The following is a 27487-nucleotide window of genomic DNA, read 5'->3' as shown; positions in this document are numbered from 1 at the left end:
CTTAGCAATGGCACTTAGTAAAAGTATGGGTTTACATAAAGTTCAGCATGAATTATTTTAACAAAGAACTAAATTGTTTAACAAAAATTATTCTTTTGAACAAGCTAAATTTTGCCAGTGGGGCGAAGAAGTTAAAATATTTTTCTTTAATCTAGTTAAAGAGGAGACTGAGCCCCTAGAAGATGAATATGATGATGAACCCATTAAAGCAAAGAAGCGAAAGTGAGTATTATAAAGCCTGATAAATCTGCCATGAACAGGAAGCCTTCAAAATACTGTCTGCATTGTTTGATTTTTTTTCATCTGGTTGAATGCAATGCATTAAAAGCATTTTTTTTTTATATGTATGCATATGTAATTTTAAGTAGTCAAACTCCAATCTTCTCCCTTTCCTTCTCCAAAGCATTAACTCCAGCTTAGGTACAGTCCCTTGTGTGCCTATCAGTGACTTATCCACGTGGATATTTCTGACATGGGCACAGTTGGCAACCTGCAGCACTTTCTGCGGCCCTATGCGTTCCTATATTTCATTAACAGGCTCGTCCCTCAGAGTTCCTGTCCAGCTGGAATGAGGAAATGGCATGCATGGGAAGGCAACCAGGAGAGAGGATTATGGAGTGAGGACAAGTGGAAGGGAAGGGTGCAGTTGCGCTCAGGAGAGCAGTGGACACATTGGAAGATGGAGAGACAGACAGACAGACAGACAAATGCATGTCTATGAACAAATGAGGATGGATAGATATGGAGAAACATTAGTACACAAATGGGAAGGATAGACAGACAGGTTCATTCATGAGTGGGAGGGAAGACCAGAAATGCGCACAAATATTTGTTTGTAGGATACACAGCGAGATGCTCGTGGATCGACAGATGGGGAGAGAGAGAGAGAGAGAGACTTACACTTGGCCGGGAGATATCAATGGAGAGCCTTGGACACATTAAGTGCGAGCAGGAGGGAGGGAGAGGTGGACTTTCCACTTCCCTCCTCTCCTTTCCCACTTATACTCCCCATACCGTCCACCTGCATATGATGCAGACTAGAACACACGTAAAATGTGAGCTGAAAAGCCACTTCCACATAAAATTCATTGAGGCCAACTCAGAACGTATATCACCTGAGGTGTTGTTTAGCACTTTACATTAGTCACTTTTATGAGTCATGAATTTACTTAAATTTTTCTTTAATTAAAACTTTTCATTTTTTCAGGGTTTATTTTGCAATTCATGTGCACTGTTGTGCCAAATCTGTATCTTTGTTAAACTTGTGCACCAGTGAGAGAGAAAAATTGATTTGTGCCTCCCTGCCTCATCCTCCCCCATGCAAAAAGGTTGGTTAGCCTTATTTTATCACTCATGAACTGCACATTCTTCTCCATGTCACGCACCATCCAGAATTAGAACTTTATCACCATTCTTTCCTTGTAACTGCTCCAAAATCCTGCACCTTCTTTCCTAACAGCAGTGTGGGTCTACCTACATGTGAAGAACAATGGCAATTCCAAGAAGGCTGTTCACAACCATCATCTCAAGGCAATTTGAGATAAATAACATGCAGACCTCACCAAAAATGTCCATGTCCTGTGAACAAATACAAAAAAAACTAAATGGTATCAGATAGTAATTTTTTATTCAGTTGTGAAGTTGTAATTTTTTTGAAATATTTTGCAGGAAAGATGATCTCAAAGATCCAGAGTCCGAGAAGGAGGCAGCTATGGAAGCTGAGATCAAAGCAGCTCGGGAGAGGGCCATTGTCCCGCTGGAATCTCGCATGAAACAGTTCCGAGATATGCTACTTGAGAGGGGGGTAAGGACTGATGTGGATTTTACTTTATTTGTACAAGATTTGGAAGATAGGGCCTTGATCACCTATAGTGATCATAGTACCCCCTTTTTTTTTAATTTAACCTATTTTTCTAATCAGCCTGTTCAGCGATGTTATTACACACCTCTGGAGCTGGTGCAACTTGAACCTAGACCTCCTGTCTCAGAAACAGGGACTTTACCTCTGTGCCCACAAGAGGGCCCCTTTATTGCTGTGGTCATTGATTGGACTCTTGTCCATTGTCAATTCATCAACGTTGTTACTCACTTAATAGTGAAATCCAGACAGTTCTTGTTCTCTGTCAGTGTTTGATTTGAGCACCTGTCAGTTGGTGAAATCTTGTGGAAACCTTGTTTCCTATTGTAAAATTGCCATGAAAGTTCAGATTAATTCAAGTGAACTTAGCAATATTTTCAATTTGTTATGTTTGTTCCTATATCTATCACATTTTTGTTTGTCAAATTAAGATAACTAGGGAGCGGTTAAGAGGTATAGTGTTTGCATTGATTGTACGGAGGGAATCTGGCTTGGAGGGAAGTAGGTAAAAACAAGGACTGCAGATGCTGGAAACCAGATTCTAGATTAGAGTGGTGTTGGAAAAGCACAGCAGTTCAGGCAGCATCCGAGGAGCAGGAAAATCGATGTTTCGGGCAAAAGCCCGAAAGGAGGGAAGTAGACCATCTCATTTCAGACAGATCGTGTCAGCATTAATTGTATTAATGCCAGCTGCTGTTGGACTTAAATGGAAAATACTGTCCTCTGCCACCAACTGTGGTGGAGCCAAGTACAAAGAGAACATAATCGAACAATTATTGGAAGAGGAAGAATGGGGAAAGTTATCGGGAAAAGATAGAAGAATGGCATTCGTGAAGATAATCCTTTGGGGAGCTGAAAAGCCAAATGGCTTCCTTTTACATTGTAACAATTCTGTGGTCACTTAATTCTAAGCCAAGTAAGGAAAAATCAGAGCAGGTGAAGGAAAGCTTGGTAAAGAGATCAGATTGAAGAAGTGTCTCAGTGAGGTACAGCAGGTTGAGGTTTGGGAATGGAATTCCAAATCTCATGAATTTGCATGCCCCCCAACATTACAGCAGTTAAAAATGGGAACGCTCAAGAGAGTGAAATTAGATGAGCACAGAAATACCTGACATTGATGCAGCTGAAGAGGACGCTGGGTAAAGATACCACCATTAGTGTTTATTTCATTCCAGACACACCTGCCAGAGAGCACATCCTTCCTGTATCTATCCTATTGAGCTCTTTAAGAATTTTGTTCCTTACAAGCGTTTCATGTTTAGATACTTTAGAAAAGACAGCTTCATTCTCCTCAATCTCTCCTGAGAGGGCAAAACTGCTGTTAGAATTCAATACACTGGCGTATGTTACTGTCTGCTTCATGGTTTGGAACTGGCTACTGAGACTGTCAATTTACTTTATAAAATATCTTTATGTCAAACCAAGAGAAATATACCAGTGATTAATGCCAAAGTCCTGTTACCTGTGGAGAAGGCGATGTTTGACATGCTTGTACTGCTGCAGTTCGTGTGGTGAAAGTGCTCCCACAATCCGGTTAGGTAAGAAGTTACAGATCATTCACCCAGTGATAATGAAGAATTGATGATAGGTACGTGTATGGAATGAGCTGCCAGAGGAAGTGTGGAGGCTGGTACAATTGCAACATTTAAAAGTATTCTGGATGGTTATATGAATAGGAAGGGTTTGAAGGGATGTGGGCAGGTGCTGGCAGGTGGGACTAGATTGGGTTAGGATATCTGGTTGGCATGGATGAGTTGGACCGAAGGGTCTGTTTCTGTGCTTTACATCTCTATGACTCTAAAATGTATGAACCAAGACACAGAGCTCTTACTTCTTGCCTCTTTCATCAACCATACTTCACAGTATCTTGAGAGAGATGTTTGGCTGTGGTTCTTGTCGGCTTGGGTCAACCATAATTCGGCAGAGACCTCTCAGCACTTAAGCAAAACACAATTTTATCTTATTATTGGGTTCTGTCTGATGCACGAGTCCACATCTTGGAACAATTGCCTGCATCTGTCGAATCATGTTTTAAACCTGACTGTTTAAGTACATAATTTGGCTGTTTGAATCTTTCATGTTCCCCTATCATGCTGGATTGTTAGGGATGACTCAGTATCTTATTTCATGCAGGCAGTTTAGATATTGTCTTACTTGGGCCTGAACACTAATTTACATCTTGTCAACCAAAGTAAGATTCAAGGCTTTATGATTGAATTTATTCCTTCTGCAAATAAATTGCATTCTTTTTAACTCTTCAGTTATAGAGTCATAGAGTAATGCAGCATGGAAACAAGCCATTGGGCCCAAATTGGTCCATGTTGACCATGGTGCCCACTCAGCTTGTTCAAATTGCTCTCATTTGGTCCATATCCCCCTCAATCCTTCCCATCCATGTACTTATTCAAACATTTTAAAATTTTTGCTACTGTACCTGACTCAAGCACTTTCTCTGGCAGTACTAGCCAAATAAATCGCTAGACATGACCTGAATCCTACTGGAATTGTGATGGTTTTTGTGCGAAATGGACTGTTCCATAGCTGCTGTGGTGCAGGTTAGTTAGGTCCACTTTGTTAACACGTAAGATGGAAGAAGCTTCCCATTTTTTGATAATGCATTTCACTGAAGCTTTTGGTAGTTTGGTCTGATTTTATGATTCTTTCAGCTTGGCTCAATCAGGTTGGCCAATTCTGCTTTTGTATGATTTGATTATTTTTTCCAATTTGCTCAAAATTCTTGAGTCCACATCTTGATTCCTCTGTGAAGCACCTTGAGACATTTTTGTATTTTAAGATTAAAGACAATGTAAAAATAACACTTGTTAAATTTGCTATGATTCATAGAGTCATAGAGATGTACAACACGGAAACAGACCCTTTGGTCCAACTTGTCCATGCCGACTAGATTTCCCAACCTAATCTAGTCCCACTTCCCAGCACCCGGCCCATATCCCTCCAAACCCTTCCTATTCATATACCCATCCAGATGCCTTTTAAATGCTGTAATTATACCAGCATCCTCCACTTCCTCTGGCAGCTCGTTCCATGCATGTACTACTCTCTGCTTGAAAACGTTGCCCCTTTGGTCCCTTTTATATCTTTCTCCTCTCATCCTACGCCCTCTAGTTCTGAACTGCCCCACAGCAGGGAATTACTTTGTCTATTTAACCTATCCATGCTCTTCATTATGTTATAAACCTCTCTAAGGTCATCCCTCAACTTTCGACGCTCCAGAGAAAACACGCCTATTCAACCTCTCCCTGTAGATCAAATTGTCCAACCCTGGCAGCATCCTTGTAAATCTTTTCTGAACTCTTTCAGGTTTCATAATATCCTTCGATAGGAAGGAGACCAGAATTGCATGCAATATTCCAAAAGTGGCCTAACCAATGTCCTGTACAGCTACAAAGTGATCTCCCAATTTCTATACTCAATACTCTTGACCCATAAAGGAAAGCGTACCAAACTCCACCTTCACTATCCTGTCTACCTGCAACTGTACTTCCAAGGAGCTGTGAACCTGTCTCTTCAAGGTCTCTTTGTTCAGCAACCCCTATGCTTCCTTTTTGTACCCTCACCATGATCCAACCCATTCAATCCCACAGATCTTGCAGGCTTGATAGCTTTGGAGAAGTTAGTGTTGCTTGAATAACTTCAAGCTTAGCTTCATGCCAAGATATATGGGTAATTGGCCATGCTAAATTTCCCGTAGTGTTAGGTAAGGGGTAAATGTATGGGTGGGTTGGGCTTCGGCGGGGCAGTGTGGACTTGTTGGGCCGAAGGGCCTGTTTCCACACTGTAAGTAATCTAATCTAATCTAAAAAAAGTCTTGGAACCATATACAAGTGAAAGTGGAAGACTGCATGTTTCACCACCTAATTGGTATGTCATGATGACACTTTTATGGCAATACTCAATACGTGGTTTCCTTAGTCAGATAAGCTGTGTCCTTCATAGTGGAGAGTGTTGTCATTTGAATAAAAATGACCATCTTATCATGTAGGTAATTTATGTTTTCATACCACTCTCTCTCTCTCTCTTCCTGCCTCAGTGACTTAAATTTGTGCTAAGGCCAAGTTCCAAACATAAACTCAAGTTATTGAGACTTGAGCTGACACAGTCTGTGTCAACATGCTATTTAAAGCAACATAGTTAAGTCAAATCCCTCTCAACCTAGCACAGGGGCTTGAAAATGGGAATCATGATGAGGAGAGAACTTGTGACTTTTCATTCCCTAACCAAGGGAAGTCAGTCTTCACACTCCAAATATTCACTCAATTCTAAGTGAATAGACACCAAAGGATAAACGTAAGATCAGGAGTAGGCCATTCAACCTGTTGAGACTTCCCTGCCATTGTAGATCATGGCTGATCATCTACCTCAATGCCATATTCCTGTGCTACCTCCATATACATTGATGTCATTAGTAAGTAGAAATGTATCAATCTCTCATTTAAAGTTGGTGACTGAAGTTCCATAGTGCTCGGTAGTTGAGAATTCCAAAAATTTCACACTGCCTTCTTATCTCAGTCCTGAATGACTTACCTTTTATTCAGTAACTGTAAACCTGGGATGTCATAGAACATAGAACAATACAGCACGATGTTGTGCCGAACATTTGTCCTAGCTTAAGCACCCATCCATGTACCTATCCAATTGCCGCTTAAAGGTCGCCAATGAATCTGACTCTGCCACTCCCACAGGCAGTGCATTCCATGCCCCCACCACTCTCTGGGTAAAGAACCTACCCCTGACATCCCCCCTATACCTTCCACCCTTCATCTTAAATTTATGTCCCTTTGTAACACTCTGTTGTACCTGGGGAAAAAGTTTCTGACTGTCTAATCTATCTATTCCTCTGATCATCTTATAAACCTCTATCAAGTCACCCCTCATCCTTCACTGTTCCAATGAGAAAAGGCCTAGCACTCTCAAACTATCCTCGTACGACCTATTCTCCATTCCAGGCAACATCCTGGTAAATCTTCTCTGCACCCTCTCCAAAGCTTCCACATCTTTCCTAAAGTGAGGCGACCAGAACTGCACACAGTACTCCAAATGTGGCCTAACCAAGGTCCTGTACAGCTGCAACATCACTTCACGACTCTTGAATTCAATCCCTCTGCTAATGTAGTAGTCATGTAGTAGTCTCCAACCTGTGATTTGAAGACCAAGTGCAATCCTGAACTCTGGTGTGACAGCTCTTGAATCTTAGGCAGCTATGTTTGGTTTGTTGTTTTGTTTAAATGCTGTTATTTCTGCAGACACATCTTAAGTTACAACTTCAAATACATTAAACTTTGTGTATAACCCCAAATGTTGTGTACTTATGAGATCCATGTCCAGTAAAGCTTGGACTCCTATTTAGAGGGACGTCAGGCCATCAGAGAGGGGAGGGCGGGAGTGGTGCAAACCTCCTTTTGAGCTTCATAAGGGCAGTCTGCTGATTTAACTAATAAAGAAGCACTACTTGTTTTTTTAAAAAGAAAACATGTTTTTTCTTAATATATGATGGTATCCTAATGTAAGATAGATTAATCTTGTCCCCTCTTTCCAGAGTTATACATTTCATGGCAAGCTCTTGTATATTATCTATTAACTCTTACTCTCTCAGCATCCTTCCCTATGTCTTGCACTTACTAGGTTTCATTGTGTAACATGATCTTCAGGTACTTCCTTGCCCAACGGATCTCACTTAATTTATGCACTATGGTATAAAGAGACCTTACAGAACTTGCAATCAAAAGATTAAACTTCAAGGCTTTGCTTCCATGGGAGCACATGCTGTGGTCATTTTAAATGTCACCCGGTGGTAGATATTTTAATGAGAAACTAGTTGACTGATAGCATAATTGTTCAGTGGAATTCAAGGCCAATTAGTGACAAAATTGTCAGCATCCCACTGTTGCTAGTCTTTTCTAATAGAGATGGGAGCTTAGTCATTTAAGGTGAAATTTTGACTGTTTGAGTTAGGTTTGATCATTCCAGTCTTCCTTTCCTTTCCTGAAGATTTTAACTATTCGTCAAGGTACAGTCTCACAGGCATCAGCTATCCTCTGGCATGCCATTAAAGCTGAACTGTGAGAGTTGGCAGTCTATTTTGACTGAATCCCAGTGTTTGAGGTGCTTGTGCTTTTAGGCAGTAGTGCTAACCACTGTGCCACTATGCTGTCATTGCTTTTCTTTTATTTTTCACCTTAGGTTTTGGTTTTGGTTGCCATTCTCACTAAAATCAACTGAGGTCAGAATTAAACCTATTTTTCTAATCAACTTGTTCAAACATGTTATTACACTCCTCTGGAGCAAGTGGGAGTTGAACCCAGGCCTCCTGGTTTAGAGATTGGGACAGTGTCACAAGAGCTCATTGTCTATGTGTGAATTTAAAAAAAAAAATTAATTTAATTCATTTCAAATCAAAGCTAGCGGTGTGGGTTTTGAACCTATGTCTCCCCAGAGACTGGAATTTGAGCCCAGCGCCTTAGATCAGTCAGCCACACGACAGCAAGACAAGTATTAAACTTGGAGTATGATGATTGATTTCATCTGGAGACTCCATCATTTTATAAATGTGGGTAATTGGATGAGTTTAGTTTGAGCAGTTTAATGTGTTAGTTGATTTTTTTGGGGGGCTGGTAGAAGTGCAAAGGGGCTAAAATTGATATTTGTATTTCTGTTTTCGTGTCCAAAGGAGTTTCCTTTCTGCAGATCGCAGCGCCTTTTGGATATATTCAGCTCAGTTGCTTTTTGTTTTGTTTTGTTTTCTATTCCTTCATTTAGGTCTCAGCATTCTCTACATGGGAGAAGGAACTTCACAAGATTGTTTTTGATCCAAGATATCTCCTCCTGAATCCAAAGGAAAGAAAGCAGGTAACAGTAGGACAGTCGACTGCACTGAGAGAGATGGGAGGGAATTACAGTGAGTTCCCATTTAAAGTTGTAGTTGTGTTCCTGAACCTTGCAACGTAAAGTAAAACGTGTTCCCACGAGAATAAATGTTAGATGATGTTGTATTCTGTGTAGCCTTTCTTATCAGAAAAAAAATCATTAAAACATCATATCCTGTTAGTTGATCTACTTTACATTGCTAAGTTCTTACAATAGTAAATGAGAACATGTAAGATACAAAAACTTTGTATTTACAGTACTTCCCACTGATCCTTTTGACAACTGCATACTCTTACCCTCCATGATCTGACTGTGACCTGTACCCTTCACTGCCCATCTGACTTGTGGCTTCTTCCCTTCACTGATCCTCTGAACTGCAACCTCGTCCCTTTCCTGACCATCGAACCTACAGCTTTTTCCCTTCAGTAATCCTCAGATTTGCAACCTGTACGCCCTCCCTGACCCACATGGTGAAGCCTGACAGACTCAACATCTGCACCAGGATTTAATAAATCTAGATCTGCAGTATGGGATTGAACTATGTAGCTATTTCTGCTTCATTTAAGAGTATTCTTGAACAAATGCAATCTGAGACCATGGTGTCAATTCCTGACCTGATGACAGTTGCTGTTTACTGACAAATTAATTCTTCTACTTCAAGTCCTACAATCATAGAAGTGTACAGCCAAATGTAGGCCATTTGACCCATGTTCAGCCTAATTCCACTTACCAACTCTTGTTCCGCAGCCTGATGGGTTACAGGATTTCATGTGGATATCCAAACACATTTTTTGTTTTTACCTATATCAGTCCTTCAGGCTGAGAATTCCTGATCCCACCATCCTCAAGATGAAAACATTTTCTCTCAAATTTCATCTAACCCTCTTACTTTTCCCTAAAACTATGCCCCCTTGTTGCAGATTCCTGAATCAAAGGGAATGCATCTTTCTATTTATTCTGTTACAGCTCCCTCATATTTTCATACTCTTCAACAAGAGTGTCCCCTTACCTCTCTTTTCCAAACAACCTAAGCTTCTCCACTTGTAGCTAAAATTCTCCAGTCCAAATAACGCTGTTGTAAATCTCCTCTGTAAATTCTTCAGTGCAGTCTCATTCTTCCTATAGTGTAGCGACCAGAACAATACTATTCTGTAGTGCTTCATCTGTCGCTTAACTGGTAGTGTATACAGCTTTAACATGAATTCCTAGCTCTTGAAATTTGTGCTTCGTCTATCAAATTCAAGAGCTGATATGACTTTACAAAATTAGTAGTATTTGTAGAAAGGTCATCTTTTGGAGTCCCTATGTATTTTGTGCTGTGCTGTGTAAGTGTCCTTGAAAAACCTCACTATTGGTGTACAAAATTGACTTATTCTGAAGATACGCGCTCCTAACCTTTTCCGTATCAACTGGAAGGAATTGTCTGTCCAGGCTAGCCTCAGTTCTGAGTTCTTGGAAGTCTTGGTAAAAGCATCAGTTCTGTCTGTGAAAGGGAACTAAACCTCCGCTTTCTTTATTTTTTAAAATTTTGCATTCACCTATAATCCAACAGGTCTTTGACCAGTATGTTAAAACTAGAGCTGAAGAGGAGCGTAAAGAGAAGAAAAACAAATTGCAACAATCAAAAGAAGACTTCAAAAAGTTACTAGAGGATGCAAAATTAACTCCCAGGTAGGTGCTGCAGAATTCTATTTCATTGCAAAGTCTAAATATCAATGCATTCTTTAAAGATGCTTTAAAGGATGCATCCTTGGCATCTTTAAAGCTTGAGTCACAGTATAAAGTTAGTTTTCAGTCATAATTTACATGATCACTCTTGATGAATCTGGAGGATGTGCCTACTGTGAGGAATTTGCAATTTACTATTTCATCACTATACCATTGTTTTAAACCAAGCTTTTATCACTGTTCTGCACAGCAAGATAATACCTCTGTTTGCTCAATTAGGCAAGCTTCTTTGCTCCTCCAGATAGACTCTAGCTATGGGCTCAAATAATGTTGAAGTTGATGCATGTTGAAGGCCAGCCAGCTCACATCTTTCTCCTCAATGCAAGTTTGGTGGCATTGAGAGATAGCAAGCTAAATTATTCTATTCATGTTGATTTTAGGTCCCAGTTTTGGATTGACCAAGAGGAGTTAACTGCCAATGGATGCATGTACTTTGGGCTGGGTATCATTGTCGACAATGCACATTTTGATTGTTAGGTTACTGAAAAGGCTCCCATATTTATTAACTTCTTACCTGTTTTTGAATTAAACTTCCCTTAAAATGCAGACAAATCTGTCACTGATGCCAGCAGAGCAGCTTTGAGAGACGGTGCAACAAAATAGACATCAGATGAGGAATTATACATTAATAACAATAGGTTCGTGATGTTATCATACATATATGGAAGAGGACTTTGAAGAAAAAGATTCTTACATGAAAATTTCCTTTTTCCTTGAAATTCTAAGTTTATACTCAATTGTTCTGCAGCATCATAAACAAAAAGAAATTGAGTTGTATGAGTGAGCTCCAACTTTAATTTACAAACTTTCTGATATTCTTTTATGTCCTAAACGTTTTGCTAAGTGATCATAGCCTTCTACAAAGAATATATTGAGCTTTCTTCACATAGCAAGGGCATTTTATGAAATAAATTAATTGTTTTGAATTATAATTCTCCTAGATAATGAACTTGCCATGAATAAGATTGGACATAATTAGAATTTAAGATTAAGTTGGACTAAACTTCATTCAAAATGGATTGTTGCTTCTAAACAGATTAGCATAATATCTCATGATTGGTTCAATGTGATGCCTGTGTGTGAAACAAATGATGTGTGTTGGAGAACTGGGACGAATGTTGAAAGAGCTGGTGTGATGCCTTGCTAATATAGTGGGAAGAGGTCATTCAGCCCTCCTTTCCTATACATCTACTAATACTCAGTCCTGTAGACCAGAGGAAGAAAGGCAGTGGCCGAGTGGTATTATTCTTGAAATTCAGTTAATGTTTTGGGGACCCAGGTTCAAATCCCTTCATGGCAGTTGGTGAAATTTCAATTCAATAAAAAAAATTAGAATTAGGAATCTACTGATGACCATGAAACCATTGCCAATTGTTGGAAAAGCCATCTAGTTCACTAATGTCGTTTCTTTCCCATCTGTCATCCTTACTGGGACTGGTCGACAAGTGACTCCAGACCCACAGAGAGACGTGGTTGACTCTTAAACTGCCGTCTGGGCCATTAGGGATTGGCATTAAATACTGACTTGGTCAGTAATGCACTCATCCCGTGAATGAATGTTTAAAAAAAATCTAGAAGATCTTGGGTTCTGTTTCCTACTTTGTCCTGAGATAAACAGTTCTATCTGAGGAGCCATTTGTGTTAACTGCAATAAAGCTCACTGCCCCCCAGGGCACATGAGAATTGAGCAGATCTTGATTTTTGATCTTAATCATGCCATCTTTGGTTAACCCTGCAGCAAATGAGCTTGTGAGAGTGAGGTGGATATGCATAATTAGTCAGCTCCATGTTTAACAGTCAACTCTTTTCATCTCAAGAATGGCACCTAAGCTGCAGTAACCCAACCAAGAACTCATACAGCGAGAAGGCCAATCTCTACTGCGAATGCTTAACTTAACTCCAATAAATTGTGAAATTTAATGAGGATTGCATTATATCAACCTAGGAAATGGACTGGTTTTATTGTAGAGCAACAACAAGTCTTTGCTAAGCTGCTCAAAAGAGAATAAGAATTTTTTTCAAAAATGTACTGAAAATACGTTGTTACAGAAGATTGTAGGTGCCAAATCAATTAAAATGTATAGAGGGAACTCAATATAGAATGTTGGAATTTGAAAAGAAAACAGTGTAGTTAAGATGAAACTACCATGATTAATGATGTAGCAGAGCAAGTTTAATTGGCTCAAGTCTCTTCTCTGGATTGCCTGCTTTATTATAATCACAGAATACCTGCTCCAAAACTACTAAATTCTGATTTTAAATATTTCACAAATTTAGATCCACATTCAGTGACTTTGCTGCCAAATATGGCAAAGATTCCAGATTCAAAGCTATTGAAAAGATGAAAGATCGGGAAAGTATGTTTATCGAGTTTATTACCAGCGTGAGGAAACGAGAGAAGGAAGACTCAAAGAGTCGGACAGAGAAGGTAAGGTGGTTGTAGTTCCAGTGGAGTGAGTGGTGGGCGTGCGAATGTAAGGGACACCAGACTCTCCCAGTAGAAACCGTGCTAACCAAAATCTCCCTTTTTAATTAGTATTTGTGTATTTCAGAGTGCACTTTTATCTTTGTTGGGTTTCCTGGCAGTAGTTTTATCTTTTGAGGGGGAAAAAAATCCAATGTATAAATCAATGTGTATCAAAAATAAAGGTCATGTGTTAAAAATTAATGAGTTTTGAATGTTGTGTTGCTGTGGTGTCAAGTGCCCTGGGGATGTGGTTTCCACTGGGATGCAGCTTGGTAGGGAGGAGGCATCAATAGCATTATGATAGTAACGCACTGCAGCCTTCCCAGAAGTCCCTGTGTGTAGTGTGAATGTGATTCTTTCAACCTCTGAAGCCTAATCATTTGTGACATTTGCAACAGGAGAATGTTGAATATCTGCTATTCATGTAAATTTTGTCCATAAATTATATAAAGAATTAACAAGTGAACGTTAACATTTTTTATATTCTTTTTTAGAAATCTTGACTGAAGCTGCTTATAATGATTATGCTTTTCAGAGGGTAATATATTAAATGGTTTTGGAAATTGTAAAAATTGCCTAATTTAAATTTGACTGCAGTACTACAGTAAAGATTTTACTTGTAAATGTTTTTATTTGAAAATTGCATGTTTATTGATAAAATCTGTTTTCTTAAAAATTGTAACTTGTTGATCTTTTGCATTTTGATGTTTTCTAAAGCCATTTTGTAACCATTTTATGTATTCTGTTTTATAACGAGAATAGTCTTTACAGTTTTGTGCTGTGCGGCCTATCAATCAGTTCAGTCTGACAGCTGTCAATCACTGACAAGCAAAGTATTATGGGAATCCCTAGTGAGGAAAGCATTGGTGTTTCTCTGTGTGGTGACTTTAGCCTCCCGCAGCTCTGGTACTTTACATTTTTTTAGTTCTTTTCCTTGTGAAGTGAGAGTTGTGCCCAGAAATGTGTTAAGACAAAACAATCAAAAAAAAAATAGATCTGGATAGAACCAGATCGTGTTCAACTTTTATTCTATTGCTAACTCTTGTAAAGGTATTTTAACTTGTGTTTCTATCTGTAATTAGTCATGTTGTTCTTTAACAAGTTACAATATGTAATAGTATCGGACTATGTTGTGAAGCTTTCTCAGTCTTCTCCAGAACTTGGAGTATTGGCGTTAAATTATGTTTCTTCAGTTGTTAAAGCAAAAATGCTTTGTTTAGTTTACATGTTACTCTCCTCTCTGTTCACCACCCTTCTCTGCCCCACCCAACAAAACCCCATTCTCTGTTGCTAACTTTGTCTCTGAACAACTGGCAAGTTTAAGTGTTAGGTAAAACAACATTTTATTGCTCTCCTTTGCTTAGTTGGAAAGGATCACATATAGTTGGCTGCAGAAACCTTACTCAGTTCACTAAATTCAGACCATAGTGGTTTCATCATTTTCCTTACTGCCCTGAATTGAGGTGAGGCTACAGAGCTGTGAAATCAAAAACTTGTTTCCACTCCTAGAATTATAAAATCGTAAATTGGTATAACACAGAAAAAGGCCATTTAGCCTTTTATGCCCATGCCAGTCCTCTGAAGAGTAGCTTAGCTTGTTCCAGTCTCCTGCCTTTTTCATGTAGTCCTGCATTTTAGTTCTTTAGATAATCATCCAATTCCCTTTTGACAGCCATGTTTGAAGCTGCCTTCACCTCAGTGTACCGCAGTGTATTCTACTGCTCATTCCATAAAATGGGTCATTACTCATTTTATCTCTGGTTCTTCTGCCACTCCTTTAAGACACTGTCTCTCACCTTCCACCAGTGAAAACAGTATTCCCCTTATTTCTCTGTCTAGTCCCCTCATGATTTAGACCACCTCCAACATATTACATCACCTCTCAAATCTGTCTTTTGAAGAACAGTCCAGCATTGCCAATCTATCCATATAATTGAAGTCCCTCATCCACAGCACCATTCTCATCATTCTTTTTAAGGATGTCAGAAATAGGAGCTGGTCCAGACCATTCAGCCCCTTGAGCCAGTTCTCTCATTCCATTCAAAACAATCATGGCTGTTTGTCTATCTATTTGTTTGCACATTGCCCACATCCATTGATACCACGAGAAAGTTATTGTTTCTAATCTTAGTTATATTCATTAATGCAGCATTCATAAACCATATGAGCAGGAGTAGGCCATCTGACCCTTTTGAGCCTGATCCGCCATTCAATAAGACCATTGGCTGATCTTCAGATGGCCTCTGGTCCACTTACCCACCCTCTCACCATAGCCTTTAATTCTTCTACTGTTCAAAACTTTATCTATCTTAGCTTTAAAAATATGTACTGAGGAAGCCTCAACTACTTCACTGGGCAGGGAATTCCATAGATTCCCAACTCCCCCGGATGAAGTAGTTCCCTTCTGAATCAGTCCTAAATCTCCTCCCTCTAATTTTGATCAAAGTTTGTGAGATTTTTGAGGCTATGCCCTCTTGTCATAGTTTCACCCACCAGTGGAAACATCCTCTCCAATTCTATCTTATCTATTCCCTTCATAATTTTATATGTTTCTATAAGGTTCCCCCCTCATTCTTCTAAATTCCAATGAATCTAATCCCAGTGTATTCAGTCTCTCCTCAACTCCAGAATCAACTTAGTGAACCACCTCTGCACCCCCTCCAGTGCCAGTACATCCTTTCTCAAGTAAGGAGACCAAAATTGCATGCAGTGTTCCAGGTGTGGCCTCACCAGCATCTTATACAGCTGACAACATTACATCTCTGCTTTTAAGCTCAATCCTTTTAGCAATGAAAGGTAAAATTTGCCTCCTTAATTACCTGTGGCACCTGCAACCTTCTGTGTTACATACACAAGGACACCCAGGTCCCTCTGCACAGCAGCATGCTGTAGTTTCTTACCATTCAAGTAAAATTCCTTTTTACTGTTATTCCTACCAAAATGGATGACTTCATGTTTATTGACATTGTAATCCATTTGCCTGACCTTTGCTCACTTACTTAAACTATGTCCCTTTGCAGAGTTTCACACTCCTCTACCACTAATCTTAGTGTCATCTGCAAACTCTGACACCCTGCAGATAATTCCAAAGTTTCGCAATTCCAATGATTTGAAGAAAGCCCTCATCATCATAGTCCTATATGATTGTCTTTTTATCTTGAGACTATGACCCTGTGCTTTAAATGTCCTAGCCAGCAAAAACAACTCTCAACTCCCTTTTCAAATTGTATATTTCACAAGAATACCTCTTATTCCTCTAAACTCCAGAGAATACTGGGCCCGCTTAATTCGAGTGTCAACATAGGACAACCCTTATCCCAGAAACCAATCCAGTGAGCCTTTGATGAAACTGCTTTCTTTAAATGTAAAAATCAAAAGTTAAAAGCAAAGCATTGCCACTACTAGAGATCTTTTCATCATTAAGTGCAATAGAGGCTCAGCAGGTCTGGCACATCTTTGGAGAGAGAAACTGCTTTCACATTTTGAATGCAATAATTGGAGTCGAAATATTAACACTTTTTGTCTACCCACAAATGCTACTCAATCTGTCCAGCACTTTGTTTTGATCAGTTTTCCAGGTGCGTGGTCTCACCAAAGCCCTATACAAGTTTAGGAAGATTTCCTTATTCTTGTATTCCAATCCCCTTGCAATAAAAATCACATGTCTTTTGCCACCTAAATTATATTATGTATTGTTATACCACTTTTATATTCCTGGTCGCAGTGCACCCATTTTTTTTCCTGAATATAAAAGTTTGAAAGTTTCATGCCATTTTTAAAAAATTGCATTTTTATTGATCAAGTATAAGTTCTCTCATTTCCCACATTATACTCCATGTGCCACCTTATTATCCACCCATGCAATCTCTCTGTAACCCTTGCAACTTCACGTGTTCCCACACCTGACATTCCCAACTAACTTAGCATTATCAGCAAACTTAGATTCATTATCTCTCCTGATTGCTCCTCCGTAACTTCTGCTGGAATTGTGGATATTGAACTCAACTCGGCTATTACATTCCCATGTGGTCAAATAGACTGCAATATGGACAGTTGAGGCATTCCTGCACAGAATAGCCACTTGAATCAGATGCACAATGTCCATGAAATTGGACCTCAAAAAGAGTGAGCATCTTAGCAGGAGGAGACCAAGTTAAGTGGGTGAGGGTGAGGGGAAGAAATGAATTAACTTAGAATGTATGGGATAAAAATTACATGACATTTCCTTTAGCTGACCAAAACTGAAGGAACAGAATGTGACAATGTGTTGCCTTCTGTCAGTTTACCCAGCATTGTTCCATGCAGTTGGACCACCTTTAACATATTTAAGCAAAGTGGCAAATTTGATAACTGCTTAAAATCTTGTGCTCCTTTTATATACTGCCCAGCATCTCATGGGTGTTCAATGGACAAGATATTGCTGTCTGAAGCTTGCCACTGAATGGTCAGCTTTGTTGAGAAGGTACCTTGCTGGGATTTAGTTCACTGCAAATCATGAGTACCTGATGTCGGTGCTGACTACTGATCCTTTCATTAGTACTGACGTTCCCTAGGTTTGAGTTTAAATTTCAAATGGCATTGAACAAGTACACATTTGGTCCTTAAATACCAGCCGAGCTTGCCAGTTGCACATCCCTCCTGTTCCTACTCAATTTTCAGTTTATTATTTCTAATATATCAATCAGTACAGCTTTGTTTCTGAAGTATCATCTTAAAATATCCTTAAAATTAAGAGTGATAAATGTTTGAGCAGTGCTACCAGTAAAATCCAACATATGCAATGTGCGTGAAAGGATCTTTTCCATTCTAACTGGAAAACATTTGTTTAGTTCTTGAAGTAAGCTTTCAAGTAGGGAAAGACGTTTGGTTAAGAACATTTCAGTTCTTTCACTTTGTTGTTCATTTTCAACAGCAACCAAAGTACTGAATCAATGGATAGTTTAACTATATTTAGACTCAGCAAGCTTCACATATCCGTATACTGATTATATGCTTAATTTAAAACACTAATAAGTAATTACCTTAACTGGTAGTTATATACAATCCCCAGTCATATAGACTGCATTGAAGTTGCTGTATGTCAATTTAATCTTGCATTTAAAATCCCCATACTTTAAAATCAGCTGCAATGTTCCTAGAATTTATAGCATAGATCGGTTTCAAATGTTTTTTTTATATCTCGATTGTGTTTATTTAAAAAAACTGTTTCCACCAATTGTGGATTTATACAAAATAATTTTACTATATTTCTGGGCTTTTTAATTTGTGATGAGTTTCGTCCATTTTGTACACACATTGTCTGCAGCTACTGTATTGGTATCTAATTTTAAAATGATCCTTAAACAACTAAATCATATTGTTGTGTTGCATTTTAATGGAAGTAGATTGTCTGAAAAGTGGTGTCCAGTCACCGAGCCCGTTTTGCTCCAAGAACAGAATTGAATATTTAATATGTAGTTAATTTCAAATTAGTTTGGAAAATTTGTCTTCAGAAACAAACATAGGCCTCTCAAAACAGGATTGTCATGAGTTTGAAACTCTTTGGTAGCTTGGTATTCTGCAGTCCTGGAGTGAGCTCTCTGTCTCTGGCTGCCAGCTGAAGCACATCCATCTTGAGCTGAGCAGCATTCAGCCCAACTTCACTGCATTGTAACTTTGGATCTGAGAACAGTATTGACTGGCATTGTGGAGCATCCCACTCACTAAGCTATAGCAAATGATGCCAGTTGCTCAAGTAATATGTTGAAATAAATCAAGAACTTATTAATCCCAAGATGTAAAAGAAATTGCAAACAATGAACGTATTAGCACCATTTTTTAGAAAAGCTATTTTTGAAAGGTTAATTCAGTAGAGCTAAAACTTATAATTTGTAGTTAATTTTGAAGGATTTGATAAAGGGATAAACACTGCCTGCCCCTTAAAAAATTTGATCTTCTATAACTAGGCATAGATCTATAAAATAAATATTATGATTTAATGCAATATCTTATGAAAGTAGTTAGAACTTTAGTGTGGAGGGTGTATTCACTTTCCTTCAGTGTGAGGTGAGTAAATGCAATGGTGACTAAAATAACACAGTTGCAAAACTGTTTTCTGACTTGGATTTATTCTTCATTTCTCCCCTCATCAAATTCTCTATGCAATATTCAATACTGAACAGATAAAGGGCAACTTCTTCGACATGTTATCTGAACATCACCTGGACAGTCAGTTACGTTGGAGCAAAGTGAAGGAGAAATTTGAAAGTGACTCACGTTATAAAGCTGTGGATAGCTCTGGGCTAAGGGAGGATTTCTTTAAGCAGTATATGGAGAAACTAGCTAAGGTAAGAGTTGTGCATTAAAAACTGCGCAAGCGTGCTTCTCCATTGATTTCAATGGGTCAATGCCAAGTGAAATTCTGAGCCATACAGGTCTTGGTGAACTCAGTAGCTAGCTGCAAAAGATGTTGTTTATCCACCTTGTGTGGCCTGATGGCATTGAGGCTTGCTGTTCCTGACAACAATTGCTGATGTGGAATAAAATGTAGGAGTGTAGATAGGGACAGGGATTTGTCTGTGTCACTGTCCAAAGCCACTGACCACACTCAGATTTAGTTGGTAATGCACAATTTGACTGTTACTGAAAAGAGGTATGTTGTTGAAGCTTCTTTGCCTTGCACTCACCAGAACAAGTCCAAGAATGCCAGACTTCAATCACAACTGTTTATACGAAAGGAGGAGTGGATGCTGATTGGTTAACAAGTTAACTTTGGTTGATGCATTGTCATGGAGAAAGCAAAGGGTGTACATGTTCCTGAACCTGAATGGATGTCATTTCTACCAGTGTAAATGAGTCATGTTACAAACTCAACTAATCATCTTAAACTGGTAGTTGACTTAGCTACTAGCACACTTACTACTTTTTTAACTTTAGAAACTGTTGCCCAACCACAGAATCATGTCTAACAAAAGACATTTACTTCAAGTTCGACAAGCACAGAGGGCAGGTTGAGTCTGTCTACTCTGCCTGTTATGAAAAACTATGGGACAAGATGTTTGATTTTATTAGCCAATTGTTTGGATGAACAGCCTGCACATCTGGTGTCTCACTGACTTTGTAATTCGTGCTCCGTATTAATCAGCTGTGGGGTGGGCAGAACGTCTTTTTGGGCTGGCCTGGAAATACAAAACAAACATCAGTTGTTCGACTGTGATTGGGTGAACACTTATTGAATGACCTTGAGTGCACTAATAGCTGTACTAACAACCAATTTAAGATTCTCAGTTGAGCTCAAAGCATGGTGTATTTATGCTTGCTAGATGCAGCGTGCATTCACATTATGGGATCTGTTGTTTGTAACCAAAAGAAATATGTCCAAGTTTCCCACCTTTTATGAATTAAAAGTCTTGAGTCTACAATTCCCCCATGTTGTCCCTATTGCAGAACCTTGGTCAATCAGAGTCAACTTTCCAACCAATCAGCACCCTTTTACTCCTGTAGTATAAATTGCTTTATTTGAAATTTGGCATTCTTCAATTTTTCCTGACAGATACAAAAGATAAACTTCAACAGCGTATCTCTCTTTGCAGCAATACTTACATGTGAGGAATGATCATTGGAATGAAATGTTGGAGAGCAACAGGTAGGAACCTGTGCCTTGTGAACCAGTGAAGATCCATTGCCTCCAGAAGAGATGAAAAGGAAATTGTTTTGAAGCTGTTTTTAATATCGCAATTGTGTTGTTCTTTGGTTACTTACCTTTTATAACATCTATAGTACCAACACCAGTGAAAGATTTGGATTATTCTGGAGGCTATTTCCATCAGGTTGTTTCCATTGCCATCTCTGGGTGACTGTGTTTTGACTGAGTTGGCAGAGTAATAGCAACTACTTCAACAATAGGGATAAAAGGCCCCAGTAACAGATTGGAGTACTTGCAGCAGGTGTTCCTCTGAATGAATCTGCTAATAGTTAAATATTCCAGATTGTGTGGCATAAGCAGCAGCTTCACAACATGATCCAGACTTTCACATCCTGTACCTGTCAAAACCAGTAGGAATGCAAGGAATATACAGTGATGGGCAGGGAAGAAGGAATTATGTTCATGTGTTTCTCTCTTGATTATTTTGAGTGCTGTCAAAAGTCTTTTTGCAGCCTTGTGCTTTGTGAATTTTCGTGTCTCGTTTGAATGGAAAGACTGCGGGTGTATTGTTATATTAGCTATGTTACTTGTCTAATAATCCTGAGAACATGAATTCAAATACCACTCCACTTTGAGAGTTTGAATATTGTGTTTTTAAATCTAGATTTTCTTCTGAAAAATCTGGTGGCTGTAGAAGTGACAATTAAGTTGGCAGATTCTTGTACATTTCTTCCTCGAATGTGTTTGTATGAGCCAAATATGATGCCAGTCCCACATGGTGAGGTTGACTATTAGCCATCCTGTGAAATGATCTGGCAAGCTCAGTTGTACTCATCAAAAATGCTGCGAAGAGTTCAGTTTGAGGAGGAGGCCTATTAATGCCACTGGCTAAGTGACAATGAGCATTAAATTTTGGCCTTGCCAGCTGCACCTACATATTTTAAAGACTGGCAGAAGCAGTTCTGTCAGGATTTCTGTCAAGAATAATAGTGGACACTTGTGTCATTCTCATGTCATGTTGACATAAACTGACCAATAGTACAATGACTGAATTTGTTCTGCCAAATGTTAACTTTTTTTAAATCAGTTAGTGCTAGTGATGTGGAGTGATTTGCAGAGATAAATAAATAGTTGTGCAAGGCATTGAATGGTATTAAAGCACATTTGTTTGTGTGAGATTTCCTGTAGCTTTTTATCAACGCAATGATATCTTATGTTTGTTACTGGCATTGTCTTAGCTTGCCTGCTTCCTTTCTCCTGCTTGGATGTGCACCTCACAATGGTCATTAAATATGCTTAATCGAAAAAAACTGTGCATTTGTAGGAACTGTTCTTATTTAAAATGCAGTGGTTTGTTTAAAGTCACCAAGTAAACTCCACTACCTTGTTCCCCCTTGATAGCACATAGACTCTGATAAGGAGAAGGAACTGGAGCGCCAGGCACGAATCGAAGCAAGTTTACGAGAGAGGGAGAGAGAGGTTCAGAAAGCTCGTTCAGAGCAGACCAAGGAAATTGACCGGGAACGAGAGCAGCACAAGAGAGAGGAAGCCATCCAGAATTTCAAAGCCTTACTGTCTGATATGGTAATAAGTCTGTGAATGCAAGTAGATTTGCTCAAACGCCAATTCTGGTTGTATCTATTTACATACAGAAATTGTTGATTTGTTGTAAAATAGTACCATACAATAATATATTTTCCTGGTTGCCTGTTATTATTTTGGGTGAACCAGTTTTAGTATTTTCCTTAGCTGAAATTGGATGACTTTTATTAAAAATTATACTTCATCATCAACAACAATAATCATTATGTGGCAGTTTGTCCTTTTGAGTGAAAGGTTTTTAGCTAAAATGATGTTCATTCAGCTGTATTGGAGTTTTCATTTACCTTGAATTGATTTTACAGCAAACCTTTTATTAACTTGGCATCTATGGAACTAGGGTATTTCATTTATATTCTAAATATTCAAATTGATCAAGAGGTCCACATAATTGATGTGAAAAAACACACTCCGTAATAGAAACATAATGCAGGGGGGTAAACGCACCAATATTATACTTTATTTACAGCATAAATCACTTAATTCAACTTTGCCTTCAAAAAAACTTTCCAGCAGAGAGCCTTCGCAATTACACCCTGAACTGATTAATTGGACATCGCAGAGATTGTGATAATACAGTAAAATTCTGGTATTTCAGGTATGTAATTTTTGCTAGATTATCAAGAGTGCTGGTTCGTAAGGTGCCAGTTAAGACAAAGTTTGCTGTATCTCCTAAATAGCTTAAATCTGGTAGGTTTATTTTTGCTTTTTGACGTTTTTCCCTTTTTTGGAGTGTATCTAGTATCAAGTGCATCAAACACTACAAAGTAAAGTTATTTTGGGGGAGTAAGGCAAGGGTCTTTGGTCCAGCATGTCTGTACCTCTGCTTTCAGATGAAGGTTATCTGTCAAATTCCTCAGCTTGTCCCTTAGTCACATCTCTCTCCAGAAACTCATCTTATTTTCCATTGAACTTACACACAACATGCTTTCCAATGCCCTTTGGTGGGAAAGTTCAGCTTTGCTTCCCTTACTGGCAAGTGATTCTCCATAACTGAAATATCATCATAACCTTAAATTAAATCAACTCGTGTCTTTACCTTGAGTTATCTTGCTTTAACTTGAGTTTGTCTTGTTTTTTGAGAAAAACAATATTTGCATTCTGCAAAATCAACACTGTTTCTTCCTCTTTCACAAAATAATGTGATTGTTCATGCTTCTTTGTGTTCTACAGGTCCGTTCTTCCGATGTGACATGGTCAGATACTCGGAGGACCCTTCGCAAAGACCACCGCTGGGAATCTGCTTCATTACTGGAACGGGAAGAGAAGGAAAAATTATTCAGTGAGCACATAGAGGCACTTACAAAGAAGAAGAGGGAGCATTTTAGACAGCTTCTGGATGAAACCTCAGCGGTGTGTGAGACTAATTCACTGTTAATAACCTTCCTTCTGAATCTTTATATATCTTGATGGTTCTGCTTGGTAATGTGAATTGTGTGCTGATAGCAAGTTCATTCTTTATGGAGTAATAGTATGAACACCTCTACATTTATGTGCTTTAAATATGAAGAAGTACTACTTATATGTTGCATGTCATAATAATTGAAGTTATACAGTGCTTTATCATTAAAATATAAACATCTCATTTATAATGAATTAGTTGACTTATGCAGGCAAATGTCAATAATTTCTAAAGTAATTGTGGAGGACTTTTCAGATGTAAGTAATTAAACCAGAAAATAAGGAATAAAATTGAGGACAAGAACAACAGGTTTTGCACAATTGCTGTTACTTGCAAAGCCAGTTATGAGTCATTGTCACAGACTTAACTCAGTATAGAAGAACCTCGATCGTCCGGCATTCGATATCCAAATATTCGATTATCCGAACAAAATATTCCCCGCCCGTGTCGTACAGATAATCCAAGGTTCCTCTGTAGCAACGTATCTTTAAGTCATGATGGTATCCATCAGGCCATTGATGATTTTCCCATGCATCATTTGCTCTTGCTCTTCCAGGAGCACCAATTGTGGGTTTGGAAAGTGCTCTTGAAGGAACCTTGCAGCACTGCTGTAATGCATTTTCTAGATGCTGCACACTGCAGTTAGGTTATGCTCAGGTGGAAACTATTCAAGTTTGTAGTGGATTGTGTATAAATCATGCAGGTTGCTTTGTCATGAATGGTTTGAGCTTCTTGAATGGTATTGGAAATACACTCATCTAGGAACGTTATCACGTTTTGGATGTGTAGATTGTGAAAGGACTTTGCATGAGTCCCCCACCATAGAATAGCTGCTTTTGAGCTGCTCTTGTATCCACAGTATTTATATGGCTCACTTAGTGGCTGGTGAATGTTTTCAGTTCCCTACTTGTTAGTCACATTTGTTTCTTTTTGAAATGTAGATTACACTTACCTCGACATGGAAGGAAGTGAAAAAGGTCATCAAAGAGGATCCTCGCTGCATCAAGTTCTCGTCTAGTGATAGGGTAATGGTCATGTCTGTTAATGATGCAAAGTTTTCAATCATTCACCTCCATCCAATTCTTCACTTGCTTACTTGTGCTTTCTTTCAGAAAAAGCAGAGAGAGTTCGAAGAATACATTCGAGATAAATACATCACAGCCAAAGCAGACTTTAGGACACTGTTGAAAGAGACCAAATTTATAACATACAGGTGAATAATGCCTGCTGTCACTTGGGACTACAGTAAACTTCTGCTTTTAATGTTTGCCTTTAACAGCTTTTATTGCCAGCAAAATCTGGTGTACTTTCAGATGTCCAAGTATGTAAGAATTCTGGTTTGTTATTCAGGAAGCTGTAGTCGCAGTCAAAATTGATCTCAAGTATTGTGTGTGTTATTTTGGGACTCTGGTCTCTCTCAATTTGGTACATTCACCACCAAAACATTCTCATCCAGTCATATCACTTAAATCTGGTAAGTATTCAGCGTGTTTGTTCAATTTGATAAAGGACACCTGTTTCTCTATTTATTAGCACAGATGCACAAATCTAGGAGAAGGAAAGTGCATGTAACTAGAGCTGAATCAAGAGGCAAAACTTCTTGAAACACGTAGCTGCATCCGCACTTCAGCTGGGTAACTTGCATATTCAGTTATACAGGTATTATGGATTGGGAGACAATCATAGAAGTGTAATTTTTCATGTTGAGTCTTGTGAATGAAAATAATTTTTATATGCTTCAATAGCAACAAAAGTACCTGTTCAAGAAGGTCAACTCATGCCTGAATGGCATTTTGGATTTAATTGCCATACTTTCTTTAATAAAATGTTTGTTACCGAAAACAACCAATTAAAATGTCCACTGTGATTGGCTTGGATGAGTTGGACCAAAAGGCCCATTTCCATACTCTGATTATCAATCTGTGTGTGCACAACTGCATCCATTGTCCATCACGTCCTTAGTACAGTTTTTGATGCGCATGGTACTTTCATTGGTCAGGGAATAAACCTTTTCAAATCTTCAAAACAGCGAATGTCAAATTGTTTAATCTCAAAACAACCAAAGAGGGGGAAATTGGACTAAAAACAGTCAAATGGTTACCTGTCTAGCTAGAAAAGTTACATATTAAATATTAGGCTGTATTATGTTATATCCTGCAGTTGAATGTTTCTTATGTCCAAAGTTTCAAATATATCAGTTTACCATCAACCTTAATCAGTGTGTTGTGTACACAGCATTGAGGGAAAGGAGGTAGGGTCGAGATATTTAGTGAGGGTGTAAGTTTTCACAAAGAACTAATTAAGAGCAGCACTGACAGTACAGGAGGTAGACAGTGAGCTGGAGGAGATCCCCCAAGGTAGATTAAAAATATCCACCGCACACTCACCACCAACTTCTCAGGATGTCTGGGGATGAGCTATAGCCAGTGGTGATCACATCCCATGAATGAATAAATATAGCAGCTGATTTTGTTCTGCTCATGTAGGGATACACTTTGTCTATTATTTTCTGAGGGAGATGGCGCAAAAGTATGGAACAATTTATGAAGTGAACCATGTTGCTTTTGTTGAATGGATTTCTGAAGAGCTTGTATTATCTGTCACAAGTAAATTTGTGCTGGGTTTTCTTACTCTCTCCAAGGTCAAAAAAGCTACTGCACGAGTCAGATCAGCATTTAAAAGACATTGAAAGGATCCTTCAGAATGACAAACGATACTTGGTGTTGGAGTGTGTGCCAGAGGAGAGACGCAAGCTCATTATGGCCTACATTGATGATCTAGATCGGCGAGGCCCTCCCCCACCTCCCACTGCATCAGAACCAACCAGACGCTCTGCCAAATAACATCAAACAGTTCTGAGCATGAGCAGGCTGCCCATCAACTGAGACTTGTGCATGAGCCATCTGCCAGACATCAACGTGTGTGCAGTATTAATGTGTCTGCTTTGTCCAGTTTTGTATATAGTATGGACACATTTGTACCAGCTTGTCATCATGTTGAAGTGGAAGCTTTGACTCATCATTCAGTTGTGTAAAATACAACTTAAAAAAAAACAGCTGACGTAGTATGTGTAGCATGGTCATTGTCCAAACAAATGGCTGTGCCACAGCAACTCTGTAAAAACTAGCATTTAGTTACCAGTAATTTTCCAAGTCAGTCACTGATCTCAAAAGGGGTTTTGTTTGTAACATTTAAGCTTTTACTTGTGTTTAAATGTAAGTTTCCAAAGTGACTTTATTAACTAAGGTGTTGGAAATGTTGCCTAGTTGAAATGTTTACTGCAATAAACCATTTTTTTTTTCTAAATTGTTTGGAAAGCAGTCTTTTGTGCTGATCTTAAGCTGATTTAAGCAAAAACGTATGAGTAATTATAGTTCTGTCTTCCGAAAGCGTGTGCAATTTATCAGATGTCAGCTAACTATTTCTATCTGCACCTACCCCAGAATCCAGGTCTTGGGTTACAATACATTCCATCACTTGTTCAAGTTACTGAGATGCTCCAGACTGTACCTTGAGATTGGAGATTTGGCTCAAATACCCATTGTGTGTTATAACAGACTTTCAGTTGCTTGCAATTTTAATGTCCCAGTTTTCTGTTGTAACTGAAATAATTGTTGGAATGTCTTTGGGGAAAAAGTCTAGGATGACACACTAAAATGAAAGTGGAATACAGCAGATGCTGGACATATTTTTAAGACTAGATATTTCTGGGAAAACAGCATCTGTGGAAAGAAGAACAATGAATGATTTTGAGTAAAACTTGAGAGTTTTTCAGCCTTCTGGACTTGACATTAAATTCAATCTCAGACCAGGAACTCTATCCTCCATTATTTTATTTTCGTTTCACACAGCATTTGTGTGTGTGTGTGAGAGAGACTTGTTTTTATGATTTATCTTTCAATTACAGCTGACCTTTATTCTGCT

The 27487-nt window shown here is 38.7% G+C and overlaps 1 protein-coding gene across 6 annotated transcripts in view; it reads left to right on the top strand.

The window, feature by feature from the left end:
• The window catches only part of tcerg1b (transcription elongation regulator 1b (CA150)), a 105518-nt gene extending 78649 nt beyond the window's left edge, over positions 1-26869 (top strand). For all 6 annotated transcript variants that reach the window (XM_043703966.1, XM_043703968.1, XM_043703965.1 and 3 more), the window contains 11 exons: positions 156-222; positions 1669-1804; positions 8636-8725; positions 10296-10414; positions 12749-12899; positions 19100-19264; positions 21964-22146; positions 23335-23514; positions 24505-24588; positions 24676-24776; positions 26205-26869. In XM_043703966.1, the coding sequence (XP_043559901.1) occupies positions 156-222; positions 1669-1804; positions 8636-8725; positions 10296-10414; positions 12749-12899; positions 19100-19264; positions 21964-22146; positions 23335-23514; positions 24505-24588; positions 24676-24776; positions 26205-26406 (1478 nt within the window). In that variant the 3' untranslated portion in view covers positions 26407-26869. The remainder of the gene's footprint in view (positions 1-155; positions 223-1668; positions 1805-8635; positions 8726-10295; positions 10415-12748; positions 12900-19099; positions 19265-21963; positions 22147-23334; positions 23515-24504; positions 24589-24675; positions 24777-26204) is intronic.
• The last annotated feature ends 618 nt before the right edge of the window (positions 26870-27487 follow it).

This window comes from Chiloscyllium plagiosum, chromosome 14, assembly GCF_004010195.1.
Source record: "Chiloscyllium plagiosum isolate BGI_BamShark_2017 chromosome 14, ASM401019v2, whole genome shotgun sequence".
Lineage (NCBI taxonomy): Eukaryota > Metazoa > Chordata > Chondrichthyes > Orectolobiformes > Hemiscylliidae > Chiloscyllium > Chiloscyllium plagiosum.
Note: the sequence above shows the minus strand (reverse complement) of the source record. Positions and strands in the feature narration are given on the sequence as shown.